Source organism: Terrapene carolina, unplaced genomic scaffold, assembly GCF_002925995.2.
Source record: "Terrapene carolina triunguis isolate 2854851 unplaced genomic scaffold, T_m_triunguis-2.0 Scaffold629, whole genome shotgun sequence".
In the NCBI taxonomy this organism is placed as follows: domain Eukaryota; kingdom Metazoa; phylum Chordata; order Testudines; family Emydidae; genus Terrapene; species Terrapene triunguis.
The window spans coordinates 13,617,008-13,629,394 of NW_020664980.1; the positions used below are offsets into that span (position 1 = coordinate 13,617,008).

The window sequence follows — 12,387 nt, forward strand, 5'->3', positions numbered from 1 at the left end:
TGTGTAGATGTTCAGACTTGGGCTGGAGCCTAAGCTCTGGGACCCTACAAGGGTACAGAGTCCCAGAGCTGGGGTTTCAACACGAGGCCAAATGTCTACACAGAAATTTGTAGCCCTGCCTCCCAAGCCCCGTGAGCCCGAGTCAGCTGACCCAGACCTTTTATGGGTCTTTTATGCCTGTGTAGACGTACCCAGGGAGACCAGAAGCAGACACACCAACGTACCACCAGAAAGGCTGTGCTTGGGGGTCTGTCTAGCTGATTTCCAAGGCTGTATTCGAGATGGAGCAGAGCCCAATCCTGGCTCCAAACACCTCTGAACCCAGGGCTGAATTTTGAAAATGGCCCTTTATCATTACAGTGGGCTCAGCCAAGCCCCAGGTCCCAACAACCTCCACGTGGGCTTAAAGTCTCTGTCTGGACCTGGATTTGATGGTTTGAGCCTGTCTCCAGCGCCAATAGCTCAGCTCCACGTGTGTATCCAAATCGAAGCTCCCCACTTCCTGAGGGCTATTGCATCCCCTGGAGTCCAGGGCAATCTGGACTGGGTTTTGAAGGGTGTGTTCCCGAGGTCTATCCTGGACTGGATTGGGTTTGAGTGTAGATGGCTTTTATGGGCAAACGAAGTTTTGTGGTACCGCGTGCTTAGTGCTAAATGCAATCGTTAGCACTGGTGGCTTTACGAGAGTCACCAGGTTGCAGGCAGCTACTCTGTCCCACTGTACATGCAATGGCCGTGCCGACCAAAGCCCTGCTGACTTTCCCGCCTGGGACCTTTGCCTCGAAGAAGATAAATACACAAGAAACCGCCCCTGCAATCCAGGAAAAGGCAGCACCTGCGAGAGAGGCAGTTCAATAGGGATGGGGCGAGGAGGCAAAGCTATGGCTGGGGAGCTGGTCCAGAAAGGGAAAGTGCTCTCGGGGCGGCTGTGCCATCTTTTGCCCACGCACGACAGCCAGCTCCCAGCATGCCAACAGAGAGTCCTGTGAGCCAAGGAGCAGGCTGGTGGCCCTTGCTCAGTTAGGCCGGGCCTGCCTGGCAGGCCTGTCTCATCTCAGTTCCTTTCTGCGCTGAAGACTGGGAAGAGACAGGCCACCCACCTGTGCGCTGCCCAAGGACAGCATGTAACTGACCCCTGCACCTCCTGGGGGTCCTTTCTGCATCTCCCACATGCCGCCCCTTCCTCAGTGCCACAGCAAACGTGTATTGGTGTGGGTGCGCCCGCAGGGGGACGGGACAATGAGTGTAAATATGATTATGATGAAATAAAACTCTTGCCTCCCTCTGGAGTCCCAGGTATCCCAGCACCTGCGGCTGGCAGCCATCGAGCCCCAGCGGCTGGGAGCGAGACATTCCCGTGCTGGCCGGCTGTTCGTCCTGCATGTGCGCACGAGGCTGGGTTAATGGTGGGCGCTAGAGAGAGACGCAGCTATTCCCCCACTCGGAGCTCTGTTTTTCCCCTTTATGGCTGGTGCCTAACGGAGGTGACGCTGCTAATTGTTTCCCCTGTCGATAGGCCAGCTCCCTCAGCTCAGCGCCCAGGGAACGGCTCTAATGGCTCTTGCTGTCCTGTCTGACAGCTCCCTCCTCCTCCCCCAGGGAATGCGGAACGCCACACTGAGGACAGCTGGGAACCCCCAGAGCACCCCGACGTCCAAGCTCCCTTCTCCGCTCCTCCGGCGAGAGTCAGCGCCCGGTGCCCAGAGCGAGCGACTCGGGGGAGGGGCCGCCCTGCCCCACTTGCCACTGGGTCACCATTTGCTTTCCTCGTGCGTCGAGCCTTCCACACTCATTCCACTTTCACAATCCTCCTCTCCGCTCCCAGAGCCTGAGGGGCCCCAGCAGTGAGGGTCTTCCCTTCGCCTCCCTGCCTGATCCCGGCACGGCTGCTGCAGCTCAGACCCCGAGCCGGAGAGGGGCAGCGTTGGGTGCCTGCACAGAGCCCTGAGCTAGCTAGCTAGGCTTTGGTCAGACACAAGCTATGGGGCTAACTGGGTGAAACGCTGTCCCCTGGATACACAGGAAGTCAGACTACATGAGCTCATTCTTATTATTTGGGTTACCATAGGACCTAAGAGCCCCAGTCACGGACCACGACCCCGTCGCGCTAGGCGCTGCACAACACGGAACAAAAAGACGGGCCCTGTCCCGAGGCGCTGGCAATCTAGGCATAAGCTTGGTCCTTTCTGGACTCTAGAAATCTATGAATTTCCACTGAGCTGACTGGGATTTGAGGGGGGTTCAGCCCCGCCCAGGATCAGGTCCCCAGCATGCAACTCCCAGCCCTGGAGACTAAAATAGCTTTAGCTCGGCTGTGGCGCTGGTTGGTATTTCTCCCATTTCCTCTCCATTCAGCCAGCCGGTACCCTCGCTGCCTATGCTCTGCTCCAACAACACCGCGCCTGCGACTGCTCCCCTGGCCTCCCTTTGCATGGGGCAGCTGGAGAGCCAGGCTGCATTCGCACGGATTGCTTCATGGCACCCGGCAATCTGCGGCCTCTCGGGCAAAGGAAATGGATGCTTCCTCGACGGCTGCACGTGTGACACAGTTGCTGGCAACCTGGCCTGGCAATGCGTGGATTCTGGGCTCCGGCCCAAGGCAGTGCAGTAACAGAGGGCGCTGCCACACTAGAGATGCTGTTCTTCCAAAGATTTGCTTAGCTTGGCAGCCCTTTGGGGCAGGGCCCGTTGTTTTGTTCTGGGTTTGTACGGTCCCTAGTGCACCGGGGCCCTGGTCTATGTCTGGGGCTGCTGGATGCTATGGCAACTGAAACAAGCGGGGATACGATAACATTACATTGAAATAAGAATTAAATCATCTCCTTTCGGCGTTGCTGGACCTCCCGGAGGTAACTACAGACACGAGCGCTGTCCCGTCTGTGCTGAGGCACACCCTGGTGTTCGTGTCAGTCGGCCCAAGGTTGTAGGTGAGCTGTCGCTGTGCACACCTGCATAGTCACTGCCTGGCCAGCGCCTCCCTCTGACGTGGTCTGGGCTCCCTGCAGCGTGACCCCTGCCTCGTGGCCGGCTGGAGGACAGCACCTGCTTGAAATCACAGGCTCCAGGCACCGGTGGGAGGTGCACCGGGGACAAGCCTGCCGGCTGGTCTGTTGGAAGAGGGCTGTGAACGCTGAGGGGAAGGGGCCCGAGGAATAACGCCCTCAGATGACTGTGGCCTACTTAGCGTTTTACGTTGAGGGGGGAGCGGTGCAGAGATTTCACCTGCTTTCACCTACTCCGCTCTAGAGGGCACTGAATTCTGGGCTGTGGGGGCGTCGTCTCCCCAAAGAGAGAGCGTCCTCCCGCCTTGTGCCCTGGAAGAGAGACAGATGCCTATATTTTGTGCATGAGCCACCCCCTCCTTTACTGTCTCTCCCTTCCCCCTGCCCGGGGGCGCCCCAGCCCCAGCGGAGTTAATCATTAGCGGCCCGCCATAAAGGGATGGGTTATGGAACCTTCCGTGTCTGGCAGGGCCTAGGAAGGGGGGTGCAATAAAGATTTACGGCTGCAGCCAACGATGTGCTCTGACCTTGACACTGTTTACCCAAAAGGAGGCGTCAGAGTGCAGCTTTATGGCCCCGGCCCCCCGCCATTGGGCAAGGGTGAGGGTATCCGGGAGTGGATTGGGTCGAGGAGAAAGAGACCGAGAGCTGACTGGCGAACAGCGAGGGAACTAAGTAACGGGGCGAGTGCTGATTGGCCGGGGGAGTTGGCGGTTAGGGCAGCGAAGAAGGGAGTTGAACCGATTGGCTGGGTAGCTGGGGTGTGTTTGCTGGTAGAACCAGTGCACCGAGCTCGGGGAAGGCTGGGGTGGGGGGTGCAGGGCAGGCTGTGGGTCACGCAATGGGAGCCGCCTGGCCCATCAGTGACAATACACTGGTGAGGTGGCTTGGTGAGTGACTCCCTCTTGCCAGCGGAGACAGACTCACGAACTGCTCATTCCCACCCACGACCGGCCACACCCATTGCCCTATCCCCACTCAGGTGGGGTTCCTCAGGGATGGATCTGTCCCCACCCCCATCTCTCCGCTGGCCCTTCTCCACCACCAGAGGAGGCCTGCCACGAGAACAGGGGGAAGACAAGGTTCGGGTGAACTGTGGGGAGCTGTCCAGGTTGGGGCTGGGGTGGGCGAGTCAGAAGGAGCTGAGGAGAAGGCTTGCCCCTGGCTGACTTCCGCGGTTGGTGTGGTTTGATTCCCATGGGAATAGGGTGGAGATGCCCCGGCTTGAGCAAACACTTCCCCTTTGCAAAGGAAGAGGCTATAAAACATTTACCCAGAGCCAGCCTCACATGTCAGTTAAATATACATCACTGTTCCTCTGGGGGGGGTGGAGGGGAGAACGCAAATACCACCCACGGCTCACACCCTCATGCCAGTTACAGCTCCCGTTGCCCAGGCTTTGGTGTGACTCTGAGATGGTTTCACACCCGCACGTGGCTACCCGCGCACCGTTAACACGGGGAGCCGGACACCCAATTCGAGACCTGGGGTCCAATTCGCATCGACAGCTTTGACCATCTCAGCCCCCAAACCCACCTGACTGCAGCACCTCTGAAAATCAGGCCCCAAATGTCTCCAATTGGGCACCCAGAACCAGAGGCACCCAAAATTACAGGCCACTTTTGAACATTCTGCCCCTCAGTGACGCAGGAATCGAGCCCAGGTCTCTGTGTCCTGATGCCCAGGCCTCTCCTTCAGGCACAAGATCATCCTTCCCACCTAACACAAACAGGCCAGCACCCTCTCACTGCTCACCTTTCAGCAGGGAGGTCCCATTCCCTATGGGGCAGCACACCAAGGATGGTCTAGCTCCAAGTCTCACACACAGGCACTCCCTTATCTCTGCTTGGCTACCGATTATAAAAGGAGGCAGCCATCGGGAACTGGTGGAGGAGCCAGAGCAAGGGAAGGCGCTCTGGCAGGTACAGACAGCTGGGTAGAGTGGAGGATACAAGCCCAAACTGAGTAACTTGTGGCTGTCCAACATGATACGCTTTAAAGGGATCTGAGTTTCAGGAAGTGCTGAGCACACGGCAAGTGTCTCAAGTCGGGCACCCAAGATCATGAGTCCGTTTTGACAAGCTTGCCCAGTCTCTTTGGGAAAGCTCCTCTAGCTGAAATTGCATTGGGGGACTCCTCTGGGGACGCTAGTTGTGCATTGCACACTTGGTGGTGAGAACAAGCTGCTGAAGTTCAGTTCTGTATTTCGCACAGCTGTGAATTTGGAACGTTTGGGCTGCAGCTGGTGCCATTTTTAAACGTGCCATTTTTTTTCAGGCGCAGTGACGTGTAGGTGAAAACAGCAGCATGATGCTAACGAGCTATCTGCTTTGCCACGAGCAAAAAGGCGGCCGGAATTACTGGTGGGAGCAAAACTGGCGCTGGACTAGCAGAGGTAGGGAACAATCCAGAGTAGTAAGACAATTCAGTGAGCCTGCAAGTTTGTTTTTACTTGTCAATCAGGAAAGAAGCTGAGCTGGTTCTTGTTGCAAGGCAGAAAGCGAATCGGGACCCAGCACACCAGAATTACAGACCATTGCACTGGGCTCTGCTCTTTATTTCTAGCAGCCCGCGTAAGGCCCGAGTCCCGGGGAACTGGTTCATTCACATGTAGTTTTCAAAGCGCAGAACGAGCCCTGTCAAGTTCCGTGACACGTGGCAAGTTCTGATCCAGTTTGTTGTCCTGATTGAAGTGCAAGAAAAAGAAAACTCTTGACTTGATGGCATTTGAAAAGCAAAGTGGCCTGTGATTGCAGCTCTCCTGAGTTGGAGGCTCCTATTCGCAACAGCAGGTTTGGACTCCGTGGGAGCACAGGCTTAAATCCTGGCAGGGCTGGCCCAGACCTCTGCCCTTGTGAGGCGCACACAGTGGGATCTGACAGGTAACTGGGTGTGGGTCTCTCAGGTGAGGCCTCTCTTCTGCTCTTTCTGGGTACTAAAAATCCCTTGGGAATTTCCTTAAGAATAGGGGTTTGCCCCTGTGTCCTGAGCTGGGCCAAATTTTCACCCCCACTCTCCGTTTGCAACCCACTCTGCGCCGGTCAGCTACCACGCTGTACTCCAGAGGTGGCTGCATTTCAGTTGATAAAATGCTTTAGGGTATTATTTCTGATCCTAGCCAGTAACCTCTGCACAGCAGGATTCTGGGGTAACACTTCTCCCCAGACTGCAAGGCCTCTGGCTCTGTACAGGGGCAGGACTGCAAACACCACAGGGTAGGAACTCATTTTCTCCCCAGGAGCCCTTACCAGCCCTATTGCAAACAGGCTGGTCCGGAGTGTCTTGACAAAGCCAGCCCTGCTGCTGTCATTCCCCCATGAGACAGGAAATGAGAACCTCTTGGCTAAGCGTCCTCATGCTCTGGATAAAGAGGCCAAGCAAAATTAAATCCAAACCATGCATCTGTGGGAGACCAGAGCTTCCGATGGCTCCAGCTGGCATCTGCGGAGCCCCAAGGTGATGGAAGGTGGACGAAGGTCTGTGTCCCCTGGAAGATAAGTTCACTTTCAACGGAGGAGCTGATGGAGGGACGTCTCAGTGAGATCCTGAGCCAGTCAGCCCATTTCATGGGGTATCCAAAGGTATCAGCCCTGTCCTGATGAGCTCCTATCCCAAAAGCCCTATTGAGAAACATTCCCTCAGTTCCCCATCTTCACACGCTTTACCTGTGTGAACTAAGCAGCTGTGCAGATAGTGGTCTTTCATCTCCCTCTGGTGGACAGATTGTGGTATTGCACGCGCGGGCTTTGAGTATCCATAATATAAGGAAGATGACATGGTGTCACTGCCATTGTGATTGCACATGGCCTCCTGGTCCCAGGGGTGCTGGACCTAGGGGTGCTGGGGGTTCAGCAGCTCCCCTGGCTTGAAGTGGTTTCCATCAGATGCAGGGTTTACAGTTTGGCTCAATGGCTCTCAGCACCCCCGCTATTGTTCCAATGCCACTGCCTGGTCCTGTCTTGTATCCTGCTCGGGGGACCTGCAGTCATTCCCGCAGAGGGATTTTAAATGCTGCTCCTGCAGCTTTTCCTGGCTGTGACGTTATATTATAACACACTGCATCACTACCCTACTCCCTGCTCTACGAGATGGACCACTCCGAGATATGCACCTATGCCCTGGCTCTCAACCTTGCGTAAGGGCAGCATGTGGTGCATACAGAGGAGACGCCCCCCAGGGCAAACTCCAGGGCCCCCATGTTGGATTGCAGACATGATAGGCAGGACCCCAGCAGTCAGACTCTGCTCGGTTGCCTTTGGCAGGGCAGTCAAAGGCCAAGGAACTTACACAGAATCTCCCAGCAGCTAAAACACCCTGTGCATCACTGGGGTCCCGCTGGCCACCAGAGCTCAAATTCTTGTTAAAATCTTTCGTAGGAGACAGAAATCCCTTAGCCTCGTCTGTGCTGAGGCTGCCAGCTCTCATGTGGGCACCCAGTCGCTAAGGACGGAAGTTCTGCCAGCTCATAATGACTTTCTGTCACTACCAATCCAGGGCAGCTTTGCTCTAATGACCTAGATGTTGGAGGCGCCCTAGCTCATTCTGGGAATCCTGAGCCATCTACTCCTCCTAGGGAAAGTGTCGAGAAAAACTACCACGCCCTCCCACCCAGTGTTTTCTGCAAGTGCAGGTGCAGCTCCAGCAGAGGTGTGCGAGGAGGAGGAGGCAGCAGGAGAGATGCAGCCCCAGCTGTAGGCATTCACAGAGGAAGCAGTAGGGGTACTGGGGCTGTAGTAAGGACACGGCAGCTCCAGCAGGCATACAGTTGGGAAGTCTCTTGCAGGGAAATCAATCTGGTGGAGCCCAACATCGGCTGGACTTTTGTGTGCATCTGCCCTGCATAGCCCTTGTACCTCTTGGAAGGCCGAAGATGTTTGACAGGGTCTCTTTGAGAGAGACAACTTGCCATCAGTTTTTATCTTTAAAGCCCTACTTTGTGATGCCTGCTTATCAGATCAGGAGTGCATTACCTTGCTGACACTGGAAAATACAGTGAAACCTGCCTTAGCCATCCCACCTCCTCTAGGCAACCCCCGGTCTAAAGTGATGACTTTAAAGTAGCCCCCAGGTTTATCAATACACCCAGCCCATGAAGACCAGCTCCGCTAGGTGACTGATTTTTCTTGGCTTGATGGATGGTGGCATAAGACAGAGTTGACTTAAAGGGACACCATCAGCATGCGCGTTGCATTTCACTCAGAAAATTTTGTCCCTGTTAGTTATGACTAGCACCTAAGGAGACTATTGCTGAAAGAAATTAGTGTGTGTTTGGGGAGGGAGAACGGGGAATGTCTCTCTATCCTTCAGCTGGTTTACTTTGCACATAGTCAGTTTCAATATTTCTCTCTACACTACAGGGATGGGCAAAGTACCAAACCTGAGATGGAGGCGCTTTACGGGAAAAACTGACCAAAGCCCTGATTCAGCAAAGCACTTAAGCACATACGTAACTTTAACTTAAAAGGGAGCATTCGCTTAAATGCTTTGCTGAATCGGGGCCTCGCCGAAAAAGAGATCTTTGTCAATATCACCAGGGAGAAGAAAAACCCTTTCGAAGGATTTTATTTTAGGAGGAAATAATCACAACCAGTGGTGTTTAAAGGGAGGGAAATATATAAAAAAAAGAGTCAATCTCACATAAATAACTACATTGCAGCAGATCACCTCTCTTTCATTTACAATCCCAAAGAAGAAATAAAAAAAAGGAGAGCAAGTCACACTTAAGCTTTGGGCCAGGTACTTCCTTTTTGTTCTCTGCTTGTACAGCACCTGGCGCAGCATTTTCAAATGCGGCCACTGTGGCTGCGTGCGGCCACCAGGGAAAGTAGCGCCCCCTCCCTCTCCTTGTTGCTCCTGGATGCACCACCTCCGTGTGGGTTGCTGTGGCCATGAGCAGGGGTTGGGCCCTGGAGTCAGCTGGGGCACAACGCTGTAGGAGCAGGCAGTGGGCGAGTTCCCCACCTTCCCAGTGGTGGTGGGGCTCAGGCTTTGGGCTTCAGCGCTGGGGTGGTGGAGCAGGAGGCTCTGGCCGTGGGGCTTTGAGCTCTGGCTGTGCGGCAGCAGGCCCTAGGCTCCAGCCACACGGCTTTGGGCTCTGTCCCTGGGCCCTGTTCTCCGGCCACAGGGCTTCAGGCTCCAGTCCCCCACTGCCTCCCCCAGCCACCCACCTCCATCTCCTGGCCTCCACTGCCTCCCCCGACCCTTCCTTCAGGGTTGAATTTGTTCCCAGGCTTGCTAGGGGTGAGTAAGTCTGCTGTGAAACGTGATATTGGCATGTTTGTTAATATCATGTTTCCCAACAGACTTGCTAGCCAGCAATAAATAAATGACAATGATTTGGACGTGTCTGTGTGCATGTTTATTTGGTTTTCCTAAAGCTAATTAAATATTTTAGGGAAAAGGGCGAGTTGGTGGCCGCACTCTGAGGCCACCAAAAAAATTGTCCTGAGACCCTCTAGGATAATGGGGACTTTGTCCATGAGTGAGACTCCAAGGGGGTCTGGTAATCCAAATAATATCTCTCCCCTCTAACCTCAATCCCCGTCTCGACCCTTTGGACCCCCTGAAACAGACAGACAAAGTGGCAGCTCGTCTGAGTCACTGCGGGAGAAATCACCACTTGCCATGCTCAGAAGTTTGTAGCTATTTATTGCACTTGAAACACCAAGAATAAAACTGACAATTCCCCTCCCCCACACCCCAAGTCCCCCAAAAATATAGCATAAAATTTGAGCAGTGATCATTCTGTTCACAGCCACAGGTTCCAAAAAACGGTAACAAAGAATCCAACACGGACACGCCGCTTTACAGATCGGATTCACTTACAAAAGATACCACAAGGCTTAGAGTCCAACCACACTGAGTTACAATCAGGAGAGGACACACCGCAGCCTCTCGCTGGGGGTTTCATTTCGTACATTAAAAAGCTCCTTATTTATTTTTTTTATTCTTTTGTTTTTTTGCAGTCGTGTGAAATAAATATTTCCATAGAGATTTCATGTATGTATAGATCTATATATATATCTATGTATATCTCATTATATTTTTTAAACCACTGTTAACATTGTCCCTGCTTGTTCCAAAAATGTTACAAAAGCCCTAAAATTGTGCAACAGTTAGAAAAAAGTAACAACAATCCAAAAAGAAACAAGTCAATAAACAACACCCCGCTTCCCTGGAACCCCCGCCCTCCCTCACTGGTGTCACGGTTACAAAAAGGGTGGATGGTTCACAGCCGTGCGAGAATTGAGGAGAAGGAAGGCAGCTCGGCCGAGGGAGGGGAGCCAGGTGGGTCTACAGGGAAGGGCTGTGGCCACCTGGGTCCCCTACGGCACTGAATGGGAGTGGGGACAGACAGCAGGTCCTTCGTTCCAGGCTCCATCCATGGCAAGGAAGGTGGTTTTGTTACACTTTATATTAAGGTTCCCTGTATCAATAGACTATGAAGTGTTAAAAGATGTTTTAATACATGGTTCATCAATTGTAGAATCCAACCGGTAGCTTTTAAGCATCTATAACCTCTTCTGAGGAAGTGCCTACAACCTTCTGTGGCATCTATTGCTCGCGTCTGTGATGCGTATGCTGGCTGCGGTCATTTGCTAACCCTCTATAAACAGTGTGTAAATACATGACCACGTATTCTTTGCACTTCACCACTGCTGTTGTGTCTGTGAAGGGTTAATTGGGGCTCACACCAAGCGTGCTTACCTTCTGGGGATCCTGGCAAATCTCTCCCCCCGATCCCCAGCCCGGCAATCTGGGGGTGGATCCAAAGCTACTGGAATGTAGGCATATACCTCCAAAGAACTTCCTGAAAACCCAGCTTAGCGTGCCCAAGGGAATATGACCCCAACATGGCCATAAACACCAACAGATGTGTTTCTCTGGGCTAGAAACAAGGGTTAATCATGCTCCTGGGATGTCCGCAGGAGTGAACGGCATGGTCTTCTGCATCTCTGCTGTCCTCAGGGGAAAGCTACTCCTGGGGCACATGACTACATCAGGATTGTCTTAAAGACACAATATCCCCATCCTCCACAGACACTGTGGTCATGGTGCCCCACTGCAAACATTAGATATAGCGTTGCCTCTATCTTCAACACCTGATCAATGAGAATTTGCATCAGCTGGACTGCCACAGCGCCACTGCAGAGCCATCCTGGAAACACCAGGATGGGCCGCCAGCCTATGCCTGCTGCTTGCTGACCTGTCCAGTTCCCTCGTGAAGCTACACTAGGCGATGGCCATGGCGGGTTTGGAGTCAGGGACTGGTTCTTTGCTCATCATACTGGGCAGAGTGATTGTCTTCTGCTGTAGAAAAGAGAGCCTGAAATGTCCTCCCAACAACCTACAGGGTAAATGACCAGGGAGGTGACTTTTTAATCATGTAGGTCCCCGTAGACCACAGAGCCTTCATACACAAGGCACGAGACGCACAGGGGTTTAATGCAGGCCATTTTCTTTCAGTGACATGGCAAGCTGCAAACCTAAGCTGCTCCAAAGACATCAGAAGACGTGATAACATTAGTGCTGCTTATGGCCAGGCAGGTTTACGCTGGACTGTGACACGATACCATCACTGCATTGCACTTGTGACTGAAACTGATGGGATGCTGTAGTGTTACAGGTCTCAGGGGATCGGGTGTTTTCTACCCTTCAGAGCAGAGCTATCCATAGACGGGCGGCAATAAGGGAGGGAAGGGGCTAAAGTCGCCCGTCTCTTTCCAGGCTGAGGGTTGATGCGACAGCCAGGACATGAGAGATGCTGCTGCAGACAGGCTGGCAGCTTCCCGAGGCTCAGAAGGGAATTGCCACCACCACCTCCTCCAGCCTACAAAGCAGAAACCACAGCAGCAAATGCTCTCACCGCAGCTGTTGCTTGTGGTCTCCTGTGACAGATGGGGAAGTAGGAGGGTGACTGAGTGTGGCTTGGCCCCGAGGACTGGGCTACCGGGGGAGAGACGGTGCCCTTTGTTCTGGAAGCCAAAGAAGAGCCAGTCTGCTGTGATGGAGGGTGCTTTGTCTCGGAGGAATTGGAGAGGTTGGGGAAGACCGTGGAATCCAGGAGCCGACCGGGGATAAAGGAATTTTGATACGGCTGCGAAAGGAAGGCTGCAGCTTAGAACTGGGTCAATGCTTACTCAAAGACCTGCACGGAGACCTGTGCCAGGTGTCCGGGGCCAAGCTGGGGATGGAGACCAGGGCACCACCATCCGTTTGTGGTAGCAGAGCCCTAAAGTGCGGGTGCTAAAAGCAGACGTGGTGGGCAGGATGTGAAAGGCTGGACGCCTCTTCCTTGTCAGGATTCTCCTTTCCTGGAAGACGAAAAAGAGCCAACGCCCCAGCCTCTGCAGGGAACCTGCTTCAGTTGGAAATGCTCGGGTGG

At 53.8% G+C, this 12,387-nt stretch overlaps 1 protein-coding gene across 1 annotated transcript in view; it reads left to right on the top strand.

Moving 5' to 3' along the window:
- Positions 1-2,611, top strand: part of SLC6A7 (solute carrier family 6 member 7) — a 30,016-nt gene extending 27,405 nt beyond the window's left edge. The window contains exons 14-15 of the mRNA XM_024217031.1: positions 1,600-1,685; positions 2,356-2,611. Coding sequence (XP_024072799.1) covers positions 1,600-1,685; positions 2,356-2,611 — 342 coding nt within the window. The remainder of the gene's footprint in view (positions 1-1,599; positions 1,686-2,355) is intronic.
- Positions 2,612-12,387: the final 9,776 nt, after the last annotated feature.